This window comes from Scomber scombrus, chromosome 5 (assembly GCF_963691925.1).
Source record: "Scomber scombrus chromosome 5, fScoSco1.1, whole genome shotgun sequence".
Lineage (NCBI taxonomy): Eukaryota > Metazoa > Chordata > Actinopteri > Scombriformes > Scombridae > Scomber > Scomber scombrus.
Window position 1 is genome coordinate 10,638,768 of NC_084974.1, and position 24,906 is coordinate 10,663,673.

Sequence of the window (24,906 nt, forward strand, 5' to 3'; positions counted from 1 at the left end):
CATGACTGGGTAGATCAGTTGTTTTCTGTCTCCGGGACTATATTCAGAATTCAGTTATGGAGGATAAAAAATACATTTCCAAATTACTCTGGCTCGCACTTTTTTTTTGCATGAAGAATTCTCTGTTAATTTGGGTTCAGTTTAAATGCCACACTGAAAACACTATTATAATACCCTGAAGTCATAATCATCTCTTTAAAAGGCTATTGCTTGGGATTGTTTTGCCTTAATTTAACTCCCAAATTAACCCTGCCTGGTAGCAACCAATCCAGTCACATCAAAATATGAACTACGTTGGTTGACAGCACAAAATGTATTAGTTTCAAAATAATGGCTCTAAAATTGCTACTTTTTTTTTTGTTGGCCTTTTATTTCTATTTGCCTGCGTCCGTGCCAGTTTAACCCTTAGATGCATGACCTACTGATACCAACACTCTTCCATGAGTGGGGTCAAAAATGACCCCAATTAGAATGAATGCGTTTTATGCTGTAAACTTAAGAAATGTATTTCATTTTGGTTAAAGATAATGATTTGTATTATATTTTGGTCAACAAAAGAATTATTTTATGTTTGACAAGCTCATTTATCACTTTTTTATAACATTTTTATCCCAAAACAGCTTTTAAAAAGGTCAAAAGCGGTTAACATCCAAAAAGTATCCCAATTAGAATCAATGCATTTAATGCAATATTATAACACAAGAATGATTTCATGTTTTCCATGCTATCACAACTTCAACATTCATTGTTTGTGTATCTGTCTGTCTGTCTATGCATGTACACACACGCGTCTTCTTTCTTCTCACTGTGAACAGCTGTTACAAACTACTTGTTTCTGGCTGTGAGCACTGCACACAGGGTCACTGCATTTCCAACAACTATTGGTGGCTTTGCACACATCTTACACCTCTTTCTCTTCTGTTGGCCCTGTCATAACCCTAACCATCATGGTGAGAGTCTGCTTCTCTACACAACAAATGCAGTAATGTTAGCTATCTTAGTTAGCTAGTGTTAGCTAACTAGAAAGTAATTTGATAATAAATATAATAATAAGAATAAGAAGAATAGGTGCGATTTATATAGCACCTTTCACATATCCAAGGACACTTTACAATTTGATGATGATAACACAACACTATATCACACAAAAATCATGTATGTGGAAATTAAGTTCATATTTTATAACAGCATATATATTCTGAGGTATAAAAATGATGATAATACTTGTACTAATAATACATGTATGTTGCTGTGAAAAAATAATCTTTAGGGGTGGTGAGACTGCTGACATTAGATGTGTGGATCGACAGTAAATATACCTGACAGTCACAGTTGATAAAAATCAAAAGTTCCTAGGGTTAACCCTTGAAATTCCATAGAAAATGATTGGGGTCATTTTTGACCCCACGTATGGAAGAGTGTGGTACTGATACAAAAAATGCAATTACTTAAAAAATATAACAATTAGATACAAATCCAAATGGCCTCGTGTCAAAGACAACCTATTTGAGGAATACATGGAAGATTAAACGATAAAAATTTAAAATTACAAAGATATTGCAAAAAAACAACCGCTGGGGTCATTTTTGACCCCACTTATGCATCTAAGGGTTAAACCAAAAATTTTTGAAAAATGACATTGCTTTTATTCTCAGTGGAAAATGCAATATCTTAAGATAGTTTGGACATTAAAATGCTTTTTGACAACATTTCTAGCAAAAAATGTGCATTTTGTTTTCACAAGCTTTATTCAGTGAGTGTATATGATATGTTAGTTATTATGGAGATTCTTGTCTATCATTGCTATGCCGGTTGCTATGGCTATCGCTGAAACCACATAGCATGCAAGTTGTATGAATCATTGTCTTTGCGTTGTGTAGTTATCGGAGCTGTTATGTTATTTGCAACTATGTTTCAGCGATAGCAGTGTCCAAAGCAACCACCATAGCGATGATAGAAAACATGCAAAAAAATCATATTCACTAAACTAAGATTATGAAAATAAAATGCAAATTTCTCTCTAGAAATGTATTTTAATACCAAAACTATCTTACAATATTGCATTTTCCACTGAGAATAAAAGCAATGGCAGCATGTTGTTTTTTGTTGTTGTTTTTTTTTGTAGCTGACAGAAAATGACCGTCATGTGATTTGGTTGCAGACATATAGAAAAGAACAGGCAAAACAATTTTAGAGCTGTTGCTCTAGAACTAACACGTTCTGCACTGTGGACGAACGTAGCTATTATACATTTTGATGTGAGACTGGTTTGTAGAAGCATGAAGGCTGTGCCATTAGAACCACACTGTCCTATAATGAAAGAATATAGCTGTGGAAGCAGGGCATTTTTCTGTATTCTTCTAGGGTTTGGCCATCCCATCATGCCGCAAACGTAAATTAGTGGAGCAGGCACAGCTGACACCCCTGGCTCGTAACTTGCCATGGGAATGCTTGGCACGTTATCTCTGTCTTTCTCTCACACACACCTACACACACAATTCCCAGCCACAGGGACAGAAACACAGGTCAAACATGATGCAGAGTCCCCAGACCATTGTATTGTGGCGTGTCAGAGAATCACTGAGCTGCACTGTTTGTGAATGTGTTTATGTATGTGTGCGCGTGTGTGTGTGTATGCTCTGTCTGTGCCTTTGCCAGCTTACCTCTGGTCCAGGTTGTCTGGGTTATTACCCTGGGGGAGCCGAGGGAGAAAGAGGAGTGACAAGGGCGGGAGTAGGAGACACAGGTTAGGGGATTCAAGCTGGTGGAGCGTCCAAAAAGAGAGAGAGGAAAGAGATGTGTGAGACAAGGGAAACAGAGACAAAGAAGGTGACAGGGGAGGGACAAGAGGATGAGAAAGGTGGATAGGAGGCAGTGAAGGGAGGCAGATTGGAGAGTACAGAAAGGGCAGAAAGGAGGAGGACAAACAGGATCAAAAGCCTCTGGGGATTTACAGTAGCATATAACAGTAATAGAGGGAGGTGGAGATTGGGAGAATAGGTGGGGAATGGAGCAAAGGATGGATGCATAGAGTTTGGGCTGTGCTCACCCGTGACTTGGCCAAGGCAGGGCCCTTCATTATAAGCTCCCATCAGGCCCTGCTGCTGGTAATGTGCTGGAAAATGGGCAGTAACGCTGTGATCTGTTTTATGCTCCTTGCTCTGCTGTGCTGCACAGACAGCCTGCTGAAACACTGACACACACACACACACACACACACACACACACACACACACACACACACACACACACACACACACACACACACACACACACGCACACACACACATACACACATACACACACAGATGTACGTCCACATGCGTCCACAAATCCACATACAGGAGATTAATGTATGTAAGAATGGTACCTGTATGCAACCTTTAATACAAGCGGATTAACATTTAGGTGCAGATACACTTATTTACTTGTGAAGCCGGAAAGCTGAAAACACGTCATAATCACACATAGAGCCCCCCACTCTACTCCACTTCACTGCAATTTATACCACAACAATACATGTGTACACAAGCATGACACACACACACACACACACACACACACACACACACATCAGCACCAAGATTGTGAGGCTTCAGATGTGCTTTCTGTTTCAATTCAAGCAGTGAAGAGCAACCTCCACAAAAGGATTACACTTGGCATTGTTGCACTGCAGTTTGCATCTATTCACGTCACTGTGTTTCATGCAGACAGCTGTATTTGTGTGTGTGTGGTGTGTGTGGGTGTGTGTGGGGTGTGTGTGCACATGCATTTCTTTTTTATATGTTGGTGGTTTGACAGAGATTACAAAGATGATTGCATGAAAAATGTTTCAATATTATAAATGATTATTACAGTGATAACTGAATTGTGTCTCATTATTCTCATTTTTCCATGTGTTTTGACCCATATAGACAGCTGTTCAATGTAATGCACCGTAATTTATTTTCGCTCATGTTGCCATCTGCTACTGTTGGATCATATTACTTTTAAAATTCCATTCAAACCCATCTAATATCATTCCGAGAGGTATCTGCCCTATTCTAAACTGCACTCCATCATTTTGTAAAGAAAAAACAACCGTAAGTCTTATTTGCTGGGCTATGAATCTGGATTTGTGTTCCCAGATAAGCTGCATTTGAAACAACATTCCCAACTGAAGTAGAAATGTTTAATTTTGTGTCACCATTAACAGTATCACTCAAAATGAACATCTATTGTTTTAATACACAACTCTGTCTCCTGTTAAACTTGGTGTATTGGTCAGGAGAGGACTATTGCTTAAGATGCTAAGTTGGTGCTTTATCTTCCACTTTTGAAGAGAAGACATCGGGGTATTGATTTGGTAAATGAGATGGGCTGTTGAATCTGGAAAATAATGCACACCTACAATCGCTTTGCGTATTCAGCATTTTGTGCAGACACATTGTGGTACCTGAGATTAAATAAAAGTTTTTTCTAAATACTGGTGGGATTTTTTGGCTTTGAGCAATATAGCAAAAATAATGGCAAAATATAATTACTCCATGTCCCGAGTACACCTTTCTGTGCACCATTAATTCTTCCTCCTTTTTTCCTTCCCTGTCTCTATGTTGTTTAGGTTATGCAATACTGCAGGCAATTATGGAGAGAGCGGGGCAGAATGGCTGGCAGGTCAGGACACACACAAACACATTGCTGGAAACAGGCCAAAAAAAAAACACACACCATAACATGCATGAATTCATGCAACATACATATGTAGCTTGCACAACCACACACACACAGTACATACACATATTTACACTTTGGGTTTTGTTAATTCCTCACGTGGCATCGTTGGCTTACTTGCATGACCTTGTTCCCACATGTGATTTTAATAACTTACACATTTCCTGCCAATACAGGTGAGTGCGATTTGTGTGGAGAGTTTCAATGAGGCAGCATACCGTCGACTCTTAGAGGACCTGGATCGACGTCAGGAGCGGAAATATGTCATTGACCTGGAGCCTGAAAGACTACAGAGCATCCTAGAACAGGTAATATTTTTAATACATTACTTTAACCATAAGGCTATGACACAGAGTATAATAAGAGCATACTAGTATTGGAGTCAGGGAAGTAATCAGGCATTTAAACCCAACTTCATTAAATCTATTTTAAATTTGTGGAAGTGGTTATTTACTACTACAGCACACATTGCGTTACTAAACCCTACATGGTCTCTCGCTACAGTGCATCAAAAGATACAGATATCACTATAACCTAACTGCAGGTGCATGATGATATTTGACACTGATCTGCAACCTGAGGAACCCTTCAGCATTTTGATCATGAGATACTGCTTCAATGAATGCCACACTATAGTTATATCTAGCACTGAGATTTTCTACAGAGAGAGAGGGCAGAGATTACATAACTGACCTGGACATAACAGCACTTAACGCTTGATAATAAGGTTCAACCACACCATTATTACACACAGTTACTACCTGAAACCACATTCAACAGAGTAGACAGTTGTTTATATGTAACCAGACAATGTTAGAAGGTTTTATAACAACTAGAGTCAGTTATTACCAATTATTATATTACCCCATGTTTTATTCACTGCTGTCCATGTGCCCACTGTCTGCATCAGTCAGGACAGACAGTTGTTACAGTGTTCCTTATGCTTTCTGACATTTTGAAAGAAAACAAGATTTGAGTTTTTTCCTGAAGTTCATAGTGTGGAATGAAAACTGTGACCTCGCCCAACAGCTACATCAGTGTGTGATGTTGCAGTAAACACTGTAGTGTCCACTCAGATACATAATTCAAGCACAAACACACGCAGTGTGTGACAGCACACACTCTGACACCTTACGCTTGTCCGAGTTCATTAGATTATCTGTCATGCTTGATGGTTGAGACTTGAGCTCTGACAGGTGGCGCAGATATATGTGCATGTGTGTGTTTGTGTGTGTGTGTGTGTGTGTGTGTGTGTGTGTGTGTGTGTGTGTGTGTGTGTGTGTGTGTGTGTGTGTGTGTGTGTGTGTGTGTGTGTGTGTGTGTGTGTGTGTGTGTGTGTGCCCTTTGACTCAGGTTTCGGTGAAACATCCCATTGGTTCTACCACCTGTCATCACATCTGATCCTCTGTCTGCACATCTGACAAACTCAATAACACACAAAGCTAAACATAGACATGCACACAGACATAATCACACATAAACGGATACCTGGCGTACACACTAACCAGTAATACATAAAAATATAAAAATATGCTACAGGCAAACATACATGTACACCAACTTTTAAATGTACCTACATATATAGCTACACACACTTGTAGCAGCATACCAGACAGACGAAGTGTTTCTTAATGTGTTTCTTTGGTGAGTGAACAGACAGGTGGAGACACACACAAACACACACACACATCAGTGTGCATACAGACACAAACACATTCACACCACCACCCGTCACAGTAGGCTCTGCAGTGCTGGCATTGGCTACCGTCCCTGCTCTGAGACAGAGACTGCTCTGTTTGTCTGCCCCTGCCAGCTGCGCTGTGTTTGTGTGTGTGTTTGTGTGTGCATCTGTCTATGTCAGTATATAGCTACTGAAGTGTGTGGGTGAGATAGACATAAAGAATGTGAACAATTTATTAATTAAGCCGATGTGCTATGTTAATATGAAAATACTTAATCAATTATTTGTCAAAAAATATTAATTACTATATTCCACTTTTAAAATGTATATTAATTATAGAAAGATCACACAATTTTTAGCAGTACTTCAGCTATGGGTTCATTTACTGTATATGCCAAAGTAGCAATTAAATACACAAGCACCAACAGAAGCAGCATAGTAGATTAATGGCAGCAGTGACTTTTTAACTGGATCATGTAGGAAGTGGGAAAAGCTGTTATGGTGTTTAAGGGTTGGCGTGGTGCTTGGGTCTACAATGTGTTTGACTTAAACATACCAAGGTTCCTGTGCTGTCTCATACAATCAACCGTGAGATTTTCAATATTTATGTCCCTGATGATTTTAATCTAAACTCCTAACCATGATTTAGTTGACATGAGTTGATGTTGTAGGACAGAAAAAGGGGGAAAAAAGCCTCTTAGTTTGCAGCAGCCAGCTGTCGCCAATAACCTGGGCACGCCTTTACACAATAAAGTAATCATCATACCATAGGGACCAGGCTGTTTGAAAGAGCGCTAACCTAGAAAATGTTTTAAGAGGCTCCAGAGTCTGAACCAGGGGCCTTTTTTACCAAATATGCAAGATGCAAGCTGTGGTTTGCAACAGTTATTTTCCTCTCACAGCAATTTGGACACATTGAACTAATAAAGAAAACACCATACTTGCAACCCATCCATGAGTATACAAGAGGACTGTAGGAGTTTCAGTTTTATCTCCAATTTGCAAATGATGATCTTTTGTAAAACGGGCCCCAGAACAGCACCAAGGACAAGCAAAGTCCTCACAATCGCAGTCCTCTCTTTGTATTTCATTCGCATAAGAAATTAACCACAGCTGCTTTTGGGGAAGATGAGGGACCCGCAGTTTCAGTATGTAGTAAACTAACAATGTTTTCCCTTTATTTTTCTCTCTCTCTCCAGGCTGTCAGTGTGGGCAAACATGTAAAAGGCTACCATTACATCATAGCAAACCTGGTAAGACCTCTTAATGGCATTGCTGTCAGCTGTTATTTTAAGTGATAGTGTAACATCTTGTTTTGACATTGAGGATAAATCAATTTCTAATATGCTAGAAAGATAGGACGGCAAGGTGGTTGATAAAATGATACACACACCTTTAGAATTTGGGATCAGTCAACACACAGTCGACATCTATTGTGCATTTTAAGTTCTTTTAATATCTCCATACGAATATGTGATCTGATCATTAGATGAGAAAGACATCGTATATCATCACTTTTCTCTCCTCATCAAAGTTATAGCCATGTCAGTAAATTACGTATTGCTTCAGTCTTAATCCCTAAAATCTGTTCTACAGCTGTTCTCACTGGGACGGTGAAAAGGGGGGCAGTGAGCTGAGGTCGAGCTAGATAGACTCTCAGAGCTTTAAGTAATTAGCATCCATCAACCCAGGATAACCCTCACATGTCTTTACCTCTGTCTTTGGCCCTTTCCCAAATTAATCCCTCTCCTCGACCACTTCACCACAAAGTGTCACTCGGTATGAAGTCACACTTGCAGCTGTGGAAGCCTCTTCATATTAAGAAGGGGTATAAATAATCAGATAAACTATAGGAGTGTGTGGAGTATGACAAGTCAGCTGAGATGGCCACGCTCTATGAGAAGGTTTTGTAGTCTATTTCTGCTGTCCATGAACTGGTTTGAGAGAGAGCTTAAGTATGGTGCCTCATGTTTCTCGTTTTTCATCACTGTATTATTTTTCTGCAGCTGAATCATCCGTCTTTACGCCTTTTCTTTCCTTTTCTTTCCTTTTCTTTCTTTCTTTTTTTCTTTCTTTCTCTCAGGGTTTTAAGGACATATCTCTGGAGAGGTTCATGCACGGTGGGGCCAACGTGACTGGTTTCCAGCTGGTGGACTTCAGCAAGCCTATAGTTATTAAACTGATGCAGCGCTGGAACAAACTTGATCAGAGAGAATACCCTGGATCTGAAAGCCCACCTAAGGTAACGAAAACATATATACATACATCCTAGAATATACAGATTGTAAACCTGTATCTGCAAAGTCATCAGAGTACTATGCACTGCATGCATATCTTGCATTTGCTAAAACCTCTTAGCCAATTTGTGGCTGTGGCCGAGGTGAATTGGCTGATCCTACTGTGACTGAGAAGATCTGACAGTGCTTCTGTGTCAGGCATACAGATTGTGTTCTTTTATTTCTGTACTTCTCATCTCTTTCCTCTCATCATTTCTCTCTGTACTGTATCTCCCCTCTTTTCTCTCTCTGTTGACCATCCTCAGTGTCTTTATCCTTTCACTATCCATGTCCTTTTCACCATCACACATTAGTGTACCTCTATTTAGTCCCCCAAGCGCCCTCCTCCCTTCTACTTCAGTCTTTGTTGTTCTCCTGTACTTCTCCAGCACACCTCTACATTGACTGGGCACTAACCTGCAACGGATTGCAGCTGATTTGTGCTCATATTAAGTGGAAATATGCCCACCTACCCATTAAAAATACATAATACTGCAGCTTTCTGTCCCTTGCTCTCTGGCTCATGCTCACATGCATCCAGTCACTCTCAGAAGACACAAACACACAGTGGGGTAACTTGGTGATGCTTTGTATATGTCTTTTAAAAAACATAAGTATACACTCACTGGCCACTTCATTAGGAAGACCTGTGCTATCCAATACAACAGATTTGCCATACATTTTAGCTTTATGAAGCTTAGCCTATACATTTTAAGTTTTTGTTGACATTGCCAGAAAGGTGATCATTCTTATTTGTGTTTATTATTAATCTTGTGTTGGGTGGTGGTGCTGTACTGTGGTGCGTTTTACTGAATGGTGTTCCTAATATTTTGTCCACTCCATTCATATGTTTCAATATAATGCACTCCATTATACCGACACCACCCACTACGACCTCAATAATAAGAATTATCATCTTTCTGACAATGTCAACAAAAACTGAAAATATATAAACTTCATAAAAGTATAATTTATGGTGGAACTTTTGTATCAGCTTGCATTAGATTGCACAGGTGTGCCTAATGAAGTGGCTGGTGAGTGTATATTGACAGTCATATTGTTTCATTATTGGCCTGGCATTTTTCACCCAGGAACCCGTCTTAATTGGGTAATCATTCAGGGTGTTAGTGGTGGATATATATGTGTATGTTGAAAGCCAGGCACATTGAACATGCTTAGAAATATAAGAAAGAACTTCAAAGAACTTCGTAGATATCATCTGATAAAGCCCTTCCAAATGTTCTCTTCACATTGCAACCACAAAAAAATGATGGTTACCTCATTTTGCAAACACAGAAATACAACTTTTAACTGATTTAACAGTAAAACAGAAAAACAGATATCTCTGGTGACAACAAATACTTCCAAACTGCTTGAGGCTAATTGGTGCTGTGTAAAAACTGAGTTCAGTTAGCCTTGGGCCAACTCATAGCCTCAGGCCAAGTAAAACTCGGGTCTAATAATGTGCAGTGTGAGACTGGAGACTGGATGTTGAGTTTGCTGCTCTTGGCCATCAATGTAATTCTTTTAACCCAGTGATTCTCAGCTGGTGTGCCCTGAAATGAGCTCTAGCGTGCCTGGAGAGTAATAAAGTAATATGTTAACATGGAAATTCAGTCATAAAGCTTACGATCACACATATTTTCTCTAAGTTAAAGCCTTTTGAGCCTTGTCCATTCAAATTTTTTTTCACATACTGACCCTAATTGCATAATCAGAATATAACTTGTTTTATAACATCAGTGTTAGCATTTTTAGCAGATCATGGACTGCCTTTATGAGTAGTTGTCCATGTGTAAACCACTTAATGTTTCCACACACTGGTACAGAGATTGTTTTATGAATTAAATAAGCATGTCCAAATTGTTTAAAAGCTGCTGTCCTTAATTTTTCATTTAAATTTCTTTGTGTTTTTCAATGTTACAGAGATTATTTAATGTCATTAAAAGCACAACCAGGTAGACAGTCTTTGCAGTGGATTTATAAACCATAATCACAAGTACAAAGAGTAATGTGCTATTAAGCTACTTACATGTAGCAGTGAACACTTTTTGAGACTTTTGAGTCAAAACCATAGACTGTATAAAAATAATACATGTAGCCCAATGGGTGACGTAGTAGGGTGACGTCACCCATTGGTTTGTGGACTCGCGTTTTGAAGCCTTGAGTTTGGCATTTTGATCGTCACCATCTTGGATTTTTGGAGTCAGAAGTGATGAGAAGATCATATTTGCACAAGAGGGTGGAGCTGACTCTAATGTTAGCTTCCAGCTTGGTTTGCAGGGTGCAGTCTATGTTCAACTGTGATAATGTTAGTGCTAATGCAAATTTTCGATAGCGAAAAATGAGTTTAAAATCATAAAAACAACTGTACATGTACTTACTGAAAAACCTCAACATCTGACACCTTAGATGGTCTTTTAGTTCAACTCGACACTGCACAAGGCTCTTTTAGACAAACCAAAATGTTACAATTGACTTTCATGAACTGAAAGTACACTGAAATAGCACAGGCTCTGACTATAGCTATGCTCTGTGATTCTGGGGTTAAGCCATGGTTACATTACCTACCTAACCAATATTGTCACTGTAGTAGTGACTTGTCAATCACAAGGTAGCCATGCCCTAAATAATACCTCACTTTATTAAGGCACTTCCACATTGGCTTCACTTTTAGACCCAGAACTACATGCTTGATCAAAACCACAAGTGTTAACCACATGTTGGAACCAGAGAAAACAGGTAGACTCCTCCTCTGGGAACCATGAATTTCACAACAATCTAATCAAGAGTTGTTTGGGATATTTCAGTCCGCCATTGACTAACAGTCCGACCAACTGACAGACAAACATTGCCAATCGTAGAGCCAATCTGCTAGCGGGACCAAAAATACATGAATAAATTAATTAATAAAATGATTTTGGCCAGAACTCTTCTTGCTTGCGATATGATTTTACTTCACTATGGTCACTTCACTCATAAAAGTCTTGTTAGTATGCATGTTGTAAAGCAGGCATTCAGTTATATACATCATAAATGCACTGTACACATGTATTATTAGTTTATGTGTGAAAGGTAGCACATGCTCCCTTTTTTATTTTGAGCATACATCATTATGAATACAGCCATTAGTTTTATTTGAAATGTTAAAGAAACTTGCATCATATGTTTTAGATAATTTGAGGATGAAGATTTCTAAAGAAAGTATTCAGGTAACAAAAACACCAAATTCTAAGTAGTTTCAAGACCAACTAAAATCTTTCAGTGCCCCAAAAGTGTTTCTGTCCTTCCCAATACAGAAACAAAAATAGACTGCTAGTTGGCTCAGTTTTGTAGTTGTTTTCTTCTGGATTTGGATTCTGTAGTCGTCATCTGTCAGTCGCTCACCTAAAGGCTTCTTTGGTTTCAAAGGGGAGAGATGAAAGGAGGATGACATGGTTGTGCACTGCAGCCTCTCAAAACACGCCTTGTGGGATACAAATCAAGAGATGTCAGTAAAAGAGAAAACTACCTGCGGAGGCATGGATACGATCTGCAGACTTTCTCAGCTGACTTCCCTCATTCCTCCCATTTTCATCTCTCCACTTATTTCCACCGTGATGTGAAGGCAGCCTGCTGTGTGTTTGACTGCCTCTGTCTATGTGGCACTGTGTGTGTCTGTGTGTGGGCTTGCTGGGGGCGTTACTGCTGAGTGTGAGACGCTGTTCCCTGCTGTGCAATGTCTTACCTGTAATGAATTTGTCAAATAACCTGTAAAGATTACCACCACGTTTTAGGTTTTTCATTAGAGAACAGATATTGATCACATGTCACCCTTTCTCTTTTTCCTGCTCGCATGTCAAAGGCCCCTTAAATCATTGCATTTTTTAATTTACTCCAACTAATTCAACAGTGCGACACCCTGTTTAGGAATATAACCTAATATGGCTGCATTTATCTCTTGGGAATCAAAGTTTTGCCATCATTCCCTGACAAATGAATTTAATTAGTGAGTTCACAGTATGATTTAAACCCGCTTCTATGTCACTTTAATGGTTTTAAGATCATGTCCAGTGACTGTATTTAAAAACTATAAGCCTGTCTAAAACTGGCACATTTACAGTGATGTTACATTTATAGTGGTGTTGATTGATGTCCACTGATGTTTACTGAGGAAGTCAAATAGAAGTCTGAGTGGTGAGATAGATTGAGCCACTGGTCAGCATGTTTGCATACGATCTAGGTTAGTTTATATGTGGTTAATATGGACTGAGGCCAAAGGCAACAATCCAGCTGTTGTCTATATTGGTTCTCATTTTATATAATCAATGCATAAGCATATATCCTGCAGTTTAGTTTATTCTGCTTTGGATTTGTAAAACACAGATAGGATCTCTTTAATCCAACTGTTTATCGGAACACATAAAGTCCTGCAGAACAATCTGTCACTTTAATCTAAGCAAAATCGTTCCTTCACTTTTGAACTTTTAAAGAAATCAAATCACATAACTGTAAACTGTTATCACTGGCCAGTAATAACTTATTACGTTATTGGCAAAAAAGTTATTACATTATTAATTCAGGAATTGTATTATGTTATTGGCAAGTTATTACATTTTCGGCTTATTATATTTAAAAACCGGGCAAATGTATTATGTTACCAGCCATTATCGGTCGTTGTTACGTTATCAGTTGTTATTACGTTATCAGCTGCTACAGAAGATAACATTTTCTTTTCTGTTTTTTTTCGGTCTCCTATATTTTTGTCCTCCATTCTTTAGTATACCTCATCTTTAACATATGATGGAGTCCTTGTGATGGCCGAAGCCTTCCGCACTCTTCGTCGTCAGAAAATTGATATTAGTCGACGTGGCAATGCTGGTGACTGCCTGGCCAATCCTGCTGCTCCCTGGAACCAAGGAATAGACATGGAGCGGGCACTCAAACAGGTTGGTACAAGCTTGACTTTCTATAATTAATGTAGACACACAGACTCAAAATCGCTTGGGCAAACAAATACACACAACACGCAAAAACACAGTCAGCAAAACAGCTAAAATCTGTGCTTTCTCATTTATGTTTTACATTTTTTGTTGGGATCTTGATGGAGTCTCTATAAGAGAAGACACATAAAACACACGGACATACACACGAAAACCTTCACTGCTTTACTTGTGAGGTTATTGTACTGGCTTCATTCATTTCTCAGGGATACATGTTGGTAATCTACTAGTTAGGGACTGAATTTCTGTCCTCAAATGGAAATCTGGTGAACATGTTTTTTCATCCAGATAATGTCATGACTATACTTTATAGTGCAAATACACACACACCCAATAAAAGATTGCTTTTCGCTGAATATTTTCAGTGTGCCATATACTTTATAGTCATGACAAGAAAGGTGTTATCTGGCAAACTATTATCTTCAATATCAGATATTCCCTGGGAAAACAATTATTCATGCTGCATTTAATTAAATGTCCATTTAATCCAGGTGCGCATTCAGGGCCTGACAGGGAATATCCAGTTTGATCACTATGGTCGGAGGGTCAACTACACCATGGACGTGTTTGAACTGAAGAGCAATGGACCGCGCAAGGTAGGATTTCCTCATGGTTTAGAAATAAAAATAAACAATACTTTGAAATTGTCAATCATAAACACAGCACTCCAGAACAATGTATTGAAAACAGAGTATTATCTGATCTGGTGCCCCTATCGGCAGAAATCGGCAAAGCGTAATTTATTTGTGCTATCCACATCTATTAAAAATCACTGTTAAAAAATTATGATATTTTATGATGTGACAAAGCTGTGGTTAAGGTCAGGTTAAGTTTAGGCTGGTCAGGTTTAGGGAAAGATCGCAGTTTGGGTTAAGGTTAGAGGAATGTGTTCTATAGGTTAAAGACACAACTTCATGGCTGCAATGATAATCACGGGAATGATCATAGTTACATTATTTAAAACTGGTCCGACTTGCTGTTTAAAATGTGACACTGTTGGAAAGAGGACATAAACAGCTGTCTGCTGTGGCTACTATTGGATTAATTCCCACTTCCTCTGAACTTTTTTAATTTGTATACATATATAGACGTCAACTCAACTGTGCTACTTAGATTTAAAATAACTATCGCCACCAGATGGCATCTGTTGCTCAAATGTAACTATGATATTTTTGAGCAATCCTATGTGTCATTTTTCTTGGGAGGACAGTCTCGGACAGTCTCAGGACTTTGGCTCTCTTTCACTGTTAACGGGTTATTCTTGTAGTTTTTATTTGTTGTTATGGTTGTTTGTTTTTAACCCATGTGCTGGTACATTGTTAAAATATGAATTTACTTTCTGCATCATTATCTCCATAAGTCTTGATTAATTACGATCTTACTGCAGTTATAAATATCTTTAGATAACGGCTATTGAACCATTGCAGCTTATGCTTTTGTGCATTGGAGAACAGCTCTCAGACAACCTAAGGGCACATAAAATTCTGCAGTGACATAAAAAGGGAAAGTGTGAACATAATCGCTCTTCATAATGGCAAGAAGTAGGAAGTTAAGGCTCAGGTTGAAAGTACTCATAACTTCTCTTTACCAGAAAAAAGTATACATGTACAGTAGCAGTTATAATAAAGATATAACACCATGTTCCAGCTTCTCAAGTGTTCCTTTGACAACAGTATGTGTTTATTGAAAGTTCTTGGCTCACACTCAATATCTCTCAATAGCTTCTATGATTCCAATGGGAAATTTGCTGGAGTGCGCTAGTTCTATTGACTCATTTTTATTCTTTTCAATCTTTTCTTTCCATTTCACGTTGTTTTTTTGTATTATTTTAGTTTCTCTATATATTTTATTTCTGTGTGACTTGTGCCTTAAGACTTATTGATTTGATGTTCTGGGATTTTTTTTGTTTCTTTTGTCACTGTAATGTGACTAACTCTGTTGCTTCCCCTCTGTTGCCATTAGATTGGTTACTGGAACGACATAGACAAACTCGTTTTGGTCCAGAATGAAAATGCACTGTCCAATGACAGCTCATCGATGGAGAACCGGACTGTGGTCGTGACGACCATCATGGTAATGTACCCTCTGAATGCTTTCACTTTTTCATAGTCTAGGTGCTGTTTTGAGATTTGGGTGAAGCTGTCCTTCAACACAATGACAATCTTTCCTATTCCACAATCTTATTTCACCAAAACCTTGCTCACACCTGATTTTCCAGCTAACATCGGTCTCATGTAGAGGTTTGACTTTCATGGAGATGCAAACTGGTGCAAATGCAAATGAGACAGCAGGTGATTAAATACGCCATGTAACAGGTGCTGAATAAAAATATATTTCTCGTTATTTTCCAAGCAAGATCAGGTAGATATGCAGGGGAAAGGGGAAACATGGTTTTCCAAAAGGGTGGATTTGACAGCATACAATAAAAAAATATAGCAATCATGATGAGTAGATTACTACAACATTTTGGTGACAATTAGGGTTATTAAGTTTGATTAGATATTACTGGCAAGCACTTGGTACTAGGTAATGACCAGTGTGCTTGTGTCAGGTTTTAATCAGGAGCTGTAGACTGGAGTTTATTTCTCTTAAGGACATAATAGGATGCAGTCACTGTCAGAAAGCCAGGTGATGATATATAGGAGTGTCATGTGGCAGAGTTTTGTAAATGTTGAATAAAAGTCAGCTTTGAGCTAGATGAGCTCCATGAGTTGAAAAAAGCATGGCCACAAGGGAGCGGCACTTGATTACACTAATGCCTCATTAGTAGGCAAATCTAAAACTGACTTCAGATCACCATTTAGAAGTGACCTCAGCTCCAGTTCCTAATGGCTTTCACATAGACACCAGTCTGTGGCCAGTTTAATTATTCCTCTTTCTTCTACAAATAAGGATAGAGGGGGTCTAATCGGTGGGTTTGAGCACATCCTCTGCTTACATTTGATTTCACTTCACCCATCTGCAGCCTTTTTACGGTGACCATCCCTTTCCTGTAAATGCAATCAGTTTAATTCAATTGGGCATGCAAAATGATGTGAAAGCAACTCAAAAGACTAATTTCACCCCCGAAACAAAACAATCCCCAGATGCTTGAGCTTCAGCGATTCAGTCTTTTGTTTCAAGCCATATCTCTTCATTCATTGAACTCCTACATATGACCAAATTATTTGTAGTTGTACTTACTGAAGTGTCATACTGTGAACAAATACCTAAACATGTAAAAAAACAAAAACAAAACAAAAAAAAACATTCAAAGATGTTGCCTGGGTAATACAGTGAGACTAGAGTGCCTCCAATGGCTAGAAGTGGTAGTAACCAGCCAGGTCTGCAGAGAAGAAAACAACCGCACACACTGCTGGAAAGAGTTCAGAAAAATGAATTCAGCTGGACTAAATGTCCCCAGTGACAGCCCCGCCTCCAGACATGCACACTTCAAACTGGAAATGTATTAAACCCCAGTGCAGTGTGTGCTGTGTTGCCTGCAGCCAGGCCCAAGACAAGCAAATGCAAACACATTAACACAATGAAATATATAAAAGGACATGTTGTTAATCAGTGAAAAAATCCTATTTTTAATATGTGTATATTATGTTAATGTACCATCACTGTTGGAATCTATCACAGTCTGTTGTTATTCCTATGGCTGTGTTTGGTGTTTTTTAATTACATCTATTCTGTGTGGTTGTAAAAGAGATGAGTGTGAAAAATAGTGTGGCATTACCGTATGTCTTTTCGATGTTTGCTCCTTCCTCTTTCACTCTCCCTCACTGTAGCTGTCTTGCTATCCCTCTTAAACTCTTCTCATCTCTACATCCCCCCTACACCCCTCATTTTTACCTCCATGCCCCCCCACCACCACCACCACCATCTCCTGCATATTTCACTGTGGATGGTGACCTCAGCAGACCTTGGCTAACGTTAGCTCAGCCACCTCCTCCTCTTTGCAGCCTCTGATGATGAGGAAGCCTCTGCTGTGACACTGATGCCAGGTCTACAGACAGAGCAACAGACTGAAACACAGACTCACCTGAGTCGCAGACCTTCAGGAAAGACAGTCAACACACAGACTGATAGACTGAGACTCCAAAGCTCTTTACATATATTGTTTTTGTTTTGTAATGAATATGTTTTTTGTTATGTATATTGTTTTCTTGTATAAATGTGAGAAAACTGATTTTTTTTTTTTATGTCATGAAATGATTGATTTGCTCAGATGTGGTGTATTAACACAGCAGCATTGGTAGGGACGGACTACATGGGATGAAGAGGAGATATGAGACTCCAATGTTGAAGTCAATGAGTCAATGTTTAATGAGCCTGTGAGACCCTGGGATGTCTTGCTCATTGTGTTTCTGTCTTCCTCTCACGGCAAAAGCCACAGTTGGACAGGAATTACGTTCCAGACTCCCCTCCTTTTTGAGGAACTTACAATAATGACCACCTTAATTTAGCCTTTTTTTAAATATTTTACCTTTCTGTCAAGATAACTTGAGGGAGGAGAGCTCTACCTCCAACTTCCTCTTTCTGCTTCGTCACCTTTTAAATGTACTCAAGGAAAAGGTATGACAGTCTACACCCGAATGAAAACGTAAAGTTAAAATGTTTTCTATTCTTTTATTTTGGAATATTCAGCACTAAGGTTTTGTCTGTCAAGAGACAACAACTTGAAATTGAAATAACAAAATGATTTAGTTTTCAACTGGTTAATTATGTTACGCTCTTATTGGCATTGTATTTGCTTTTTTTATGTGTGAAAAGTGTAGCATGTTGCAGAAACTGAAAAATGCAGCTTTGACTTAACGTACACTGTGGTGGCATTATCACCATCCAACTGACAAATGAAAAGTGATATGTGTACCCATTCACCAACATACCTGCTGCTATGTGGGTCATTCATACGTATAAGCTCTTAAGCCTTCACACAATAAGAACCACATGAATACACACTCTTACAGATTTACACAAACAGCCTGTGCGTGCAACATAAGTGCATCAATGTGGACTGATTGTTAAGCCTGGTGGCCTTTGCCTTTATGAGTGTGCACCTGCTGTGCTTGTTACTTATAACATACAGTAGCCCCTGATGACATGACAATCTTTTATTAATGCTTTTTTTTATTCTTGGCCTTAGCTCACTGTAACATCCAAAAACGCACTCCTTTTGGAGTTTGTATGTTTAATATTTAAATATTTATTATTAGGTTATAAATATATATTTGACCTGAATTTCCCTCTTTATGTATTTGATACATTTGATACTTGGTGATGGATTGAGGTCGGCCAATGTTATTAAAATGAACAATACACTTATTCACTCAGTACTCAGGGACGGCAAACAGAGTGCTGAAGAAAGACTCTCATGGTGTGTTTATAACTGAGAGCTGAGTGTTTTTAATCCCAAGAGGCTTTTTATCAGGACAAGTAAGGAGATGCAGGGTGTTCAAAGTGCTGCAGGTGGGAAACTGACCTGAGCCAGGTGAAGTAATTATGTTATTATAAACATTTCTGAAAATGTTGACCCTGGAAAAATATATAATAAAATAAAGTGCTGGCTGACTAGCTGGTGACTCTGTGACATGTCTGACTGACTGCCAGTTTTTTTTTTAGCTGATTGATTAATTACCTGGGGGAGTGACGCACTTAGCATCTGTCTGACTTGTGACAGTCTTTGTAGAAATGTGGCTTGCTGACAACATAGGTGAAAAAAGCTTGTTAGAACTGGCAGATTGACTTGGTGACAAACCAAATGGCTGACTGACCGTCAACTGGTCACTGAACGACTGACTGCTGAGCTGCTTTGCTCTTTTTCTGGCTGAGTAGCTTGTAGATAATCATGCTGACTCACCGGCCAAATATGTGACTGGGTAGATGATTATGTACTGTAATTGCAGTAGTTAATTAATGAATGGATTGATTGACCAACTGAAAGACTGAAACAGTCTATGACTAACAGACTGCCTCTCTGGCCATTCGAATGGATGGCTCGCAGGCTGATTAAATCTCTTAATAGTTACCTAATTCGTTACGTGACAGTCTGGCTTTTGAAATGCTGAACTGATTGAGCATTCGGTTGGCAGACTGAGTGAGTGACCGGACACTTAGGTGACTGTCCAGTTGGGTGCCTGTCTCTTTCACTGGCTGGCTAACTGGCTTACATAGCAAGTCCTGTCTGCCTTTTTGGCTCCAACGTGAAGTGTTTCATGTCTTATCAGTGCGAACCATTTGCTTCTACAAAGCTGTTCTCCCTCTTTTACCCACCAATTTTGCTTTGCTTTATGTCCGTCTTTTCAGCCCATCCCATCTCTCATTTTGTCTCTCTTCCTCTCCATTTTTCACTTTGTCATATTCTGTCTTTCTCTTTATCTCTCCTTCACACGTTCCTACTTTCTGTTTCTATCTATCTTCATTCTCCCTGTAGCTATCTCTGTTTGTATTCTGATCTGCCTCTTCATCTTTCCTCTGTAGTTTCATAGAGCCAATATACCCCACATCCCCTATCATCATACTTATTTCCCCTTGTTTCTCTTTCCCAAGTTCTCTCCTTCTATTCCATTCAACTTCCTGATCTTTGCTCCCATTTCTTCGATCTCACTCCCCCCCCCCCCCCCCCTTTTCACATTCCCTTTCTTTCAATATCCTGGTATGACTCATGATGTCACATTAGGCAACACCCAAACATGATGCTACCTTCCCAGCTGTGAACACACACACACACACACACACACACACACACACACACACACACACACACACACACACACACACACACACACTGGCGTTACTACCTTCACACCAAGACAAAGGTGTCTGGGGCATACTGATAACAAACCTTAAGGAGACTAAAGTGAAACATTGCCACTGTTGGCAGAGCTCCCACTTGGTGTGTGTGTGTGTGTGTGCGTGTGTGTGTGTGTGTGTGTGTTTATGTATAGTTGCTTACATAATACCAAATTAACTCAGGAAAATAGGCCTTGATAAACACATGATAAACCTGAGGGTAATGTGTTGGAGGCACATGAGATGGTTACTTTGTCCTTGTTAACACAAATTAAGTAAACGATTTTCCTTGAGAATCAATGATTTAAGATGAAAAGTGATGAAAACTTTCCGAGGGACAGTTCCTGATAAGACTCTGATCTCAATTTAATGGTTGAGGTTCTTGAATAAGTGTTTCACTGTATCCAAAACCAGTCTGTTTTAATGATTTGTAATGATTTAAACATTTTCACTTGGTTAAATATTCTCTTACTATAAAGTCTGTTTTATTTGATTTTGTAGACGTTTAATCTTCATGTGTGAGTTCAAATGTGTTAGGGTTAGGGTTAGGATGAAAAATGGATCAAATAATCTCTGCCACAAAACAATCCCTCATACTCATGTTACCTCACAAACTTTATCGCCACATTCCTGTCAATATTATTTTGAAGTGACTGAAGTGAGCCAGAACTGAAGGTAAAATCACATAATGTTGGAAACCATCAGGTTTGTAAGTAATGAACAGTCAGTGTAATGTAATGAATGTAGTAATGGAATTATATTAAACAATGTCAGTAGTTTGCATTACATAATGATGTGAACAATATAAATCACTATTACTGAGTAGTCTCAATGGCTGTGCTGATCTTTTAGAGACAACATTGAAACTGTTTTGCTGTTCATTACTATTAGGATTCATGTTGAGTCAATGGAATGAGCGCCCCAGGACTTGCTAATGTCTCTAATAATGACATTTTACGATAAACATTTTTTGTATGTTCTGACACTGAGCACAATGGGGCTTTATCTACTCATTTTGATGATGATGTTGATGTTGATAAAAGGGTAAAATGTTCAGCATAAATTAAGAGCTGAGTGTGTGTGTGGTTGGTTTTTCTATTGTAATAAATCTTACACTGATGACTGAATAATGGTCTGATAAAAACATGATGATGCAAAGCTTGGGGTGTTTTTTTGTTTGTTTTAAAGTGTGTGTTGTCTATGGTCCATATGCAAATCTAACACACTACTCCCACTGTATTTTTTATATTTAATGCTGTTTGTTTATGTACAAAGGAATGGAAATATGCACATACCAAAGACTAGTTTTGCCGACTGCTGGAAAGTACACTTTGACATTTACAAACTATAAAACAGGAAGAAAACCTAGTTACTAGAAGTTAACGACCTCCATTTCTGGTTTAGAAAAATACACTTACATACATTTAAGTACATCATTTACTCATAAAAATATTATTTTCCATATTTTTTCCTATACAAAATCACTACTGTGGTACTGGCTGGTGTTTTAATCTCATTGTTTACTCAAAAGAAAGAGAATCAATTCATAAATCCAGCTTCACTTTAGGGGTTTTGTTTGTAGGCTTTATTGTTTCCATTGTAAGATTTGTTTAAATCCCTTTTTCCTGCTTTCAATGTAATTCAATATCCTGGATTGAATTGATTGAATTGTTCTGTCAGTTGCATCCAATTCTGTCTCGCCCTGATTTCATTGCTCATTTGACCAGTTTTAAAAACACGTCGGTCTAAAATGTTTGATTAAACTGTACTTATTGCCAGTGTGAAAAAATGTGCTGAATGAAGAATTATATTCAAATATATGTTATCATTTTTTTATTGTGTTTTATGATCTTCATAAACCGTTTCATAGCTAGGGAGTGTTGGATATTATAAAAAGGCTGTTTGATTAATTAGATGAGATTAATCTTTGATTAAAAGAGGTTTGATAGCATTTTAATAGGCTTGGTTTCAGTTGGATTACAGGGTGAGTAGCCTCAGGCATAATACCATAACTCACTGCTCCTGATGGATGCGCTGTCACTCAAACATCTGCGTGTGTTTCCTATCTGTGCGGATACTCTAGCTGAGTGGAAGCTTCTCTGCGGTCATATGAGTGTGTTTGTGTGTGCGTCATTCCTACAGTAATACATGCCGGTAAAACACACCCACTATCTCCGTAGAGAGCATTAGACTGTCTTTGCTTTCATCTTTGTTAACTGCATGCACAAATTTCACTTTACCTCTTACAACACATTACCAAAGCAGCATTGTAATATCTTTTTTTTCTTCCCCTCATTTTCCCCCTCTCATACATTTCTCTCTTCTCAGCATTAGTGTTACTGAGTCAGATACAGGACCTGGCGTATAGAGTCAGACGAGGGCATAAAACAAGGCACAGAGAAGTCATAAACATAAGATACTAAACATCTTTTACGGATATGGCTTTTTTTTTTAAACAACTGTAATATTTTACCCTTTTTGTAAACTCTGTTTTTTATAAACTGCTTTGTTTTGGGGGTTTTTTGGGGGGGTTGTAGGTTGTTGGGTTTTCCTGACAATATGATTAGTCTGTGAGACATCTATCTCTTTAAATAGTTTGAAAGAATGTGGATATACATAATATTATTTGACTTTTCAGTTTGCCATCATCATCATACAAGTGTGGTAAAATATGCCTCTCATAATAATGTGCACGTACAGTATGTTACAATTTAATGTTATGATTATATATAGGCCTGTTTCCAGTTTCATTTGTGAAAAAACAATTTTCACAACAAGCCTGTCAAGCTGTCATTTACCCTATTTTGATCATAAGTGCTGTCACGTTAATCCAAACAGCTGTGTCTCTCTCCCCTTATGCTGGTTTTGTAGGAGGGTCCCTATGTGATGCTGAAGAAGAACTGGGAGTTATATGAAGGCAATGACCAGTTTGAAGGATACTGTGTGGACCTGGCCTCAGAGATTGCCAAACATATCGGAATCAAATACAAGATCTCTATCGTTCCGGATGGGAAATATGGAGCCAGGGATCCAGAGACGAAAATATGGAACGGCATGGTCGGAGAGCTTGTGTACGGGGTAAGAATGGACGGATCATATCCAGATATTCAGATCAAAAATGGGGAAGACAACAAAAAATGTTCTAGATGAAAAGATGCAGCCTTCAAATGTCTTGTTTGTTCTAACCAGCAGCCAAAAAATCCAAAGATAATCAATCAATTCAATTAAGTAATATAAAAAAAGTTATTTAATTTTCTGTATATTGACCAATCAATTAGTCAGCCTATGTTTTCAACACTACAAAATGTAATAATGTAGTTGAAAATTAGATTAATCTGGATGTTTTGTCAATGACAAAGAATAATAATTATTGTATTCTCTACAGATTACTTCATAATGACAATTTACAATGAACAAGGTAGTGTAATGCAATCCAGTATAACATCAACACAAATTATGGAAAGCTTTTCTTATGCGGTCTTAACAAAACTTTAACATTGGACTCTTCATAAAGTTTGTACAGTAGATTTCATCATGTGCTCCTGCTATTGTGACTCCATGGGCCATCGTGCAATACCTGAGAAATATTTGAAGATATATATGAAATATTCTGTGTCTCCTGCCAAGATGCTTGGTCTTGAATGGTTCACTTATTCTTTTAAGAATTTGGCAAGCTGGCTAATTATGCCATTTACACCCATCCACAGTCAGAAATTTCACATTGCTTTCTTTTCAAACTTTATCAACATGCAGGAGACAATGTCAGTCGTCACTTTGCGGAAGACTGAAAGTGGAGACGTTGCTGCAGAACAGCGACAGAATTAATTAGACTCCAGAATCCGTAGTGGAAGGTGACACAGCAGAACCGCCGCATTGACTAATCATGTTTGATTTGTTCCAAACACTGGCAGTCCTTTCTTCTACCATGCAGAAGAAATCCATTTGTAGGATTTCAGCACTTTGTCCCCTAGTTCACTTCTCGGTTGCTTTTATATCATTGTGTCCCTTATTCACTGTTTATCTCAGTGGCTTTCTTTTCTTTCATGTTGTATATTTCTCGTCTCCTGCCTTCTAATTTCATCTCTCAGTCTGTGGTGCATTGTCTGGTTTTGATACACCTCTGCCCTCCCCTCCTTTGGTTTTATTCCATGTCTCTTCTGATTTCCTTGCCTTTCTTTTCTCGTTCATTATCCTCGCATTGTAACATATTCGCTCCTCGTAGAGCTTATTGTTTAATATGCGGCCATTATGTATTTCAGTTAAGACTGCAGATGTTACAGATGCCCATTGTGCTAAAGTTTTCTACTCAGTTTTGACAGATTTTGAGTGTGTGTGTATGTGTGTGTGTGTGTGTGTGTGTGTGTGTGTGTGTGTGTGTGTGTGTGTGTGTGTGTGTGTGTGTGTGTGTGTGTGTGCATGCAAATGTTTGTGAGACCTTGCTCACTACTTTATATTCTGGCAGTGTTGCTGTCATGCTTGC

At 38.5% G+C, this 24,906-nt stretch overlaps 1 protein-coding gene across 2 annotated transcripts in view; it reads left to right on the forward strand.

The window, feature by feature from the left end:
* Positions 1 to 24,906, forward strand: part of gria4a (glutamate receptor, ionotropic, AMPA 4a) — a 98,764-nt gene that overhangs the window by 41,399 nt on the left and 32,459 nt on the right. For both annotated transcript variants that reach the window (XM_062419787.1, XM_062419788.1), the window contains exons 4-11: positions 4,601 to 4,653; positions 4,887 to 5,018; positions 7,591 to 7,644; positions 8,475 to 8,633; positions 13,428 to 13,595; positions 14,141 to 14,245; positions 15,612 to 15,722; positions 23,298 to 23,504. In XM_062419787.1, the coding sequence (XP_062275771.1) occupies positions 4,601 to 4,653; positions 4,887 to 5,018; positions 7,591 to 7,644; positions 8,475 to 8,633; positions 13,428 to 13,595; positions 14,141 to 14,245; positions 15,612 to 15,722; positions 23,298 to 23,504 (989 nt within the window). The remainder of the gene's footprint in view (positions 1 to 4,600; positions 4,654 to 4,886; positions 5,019 to 7,590; positions 7,645 to 8,474; positions 8,634 to 13,427; positions 13,596 to 14,140; positions 14,246 to 15,611; positions 15,723 to 23,297; positions 23,505 to 24,906) is intronic.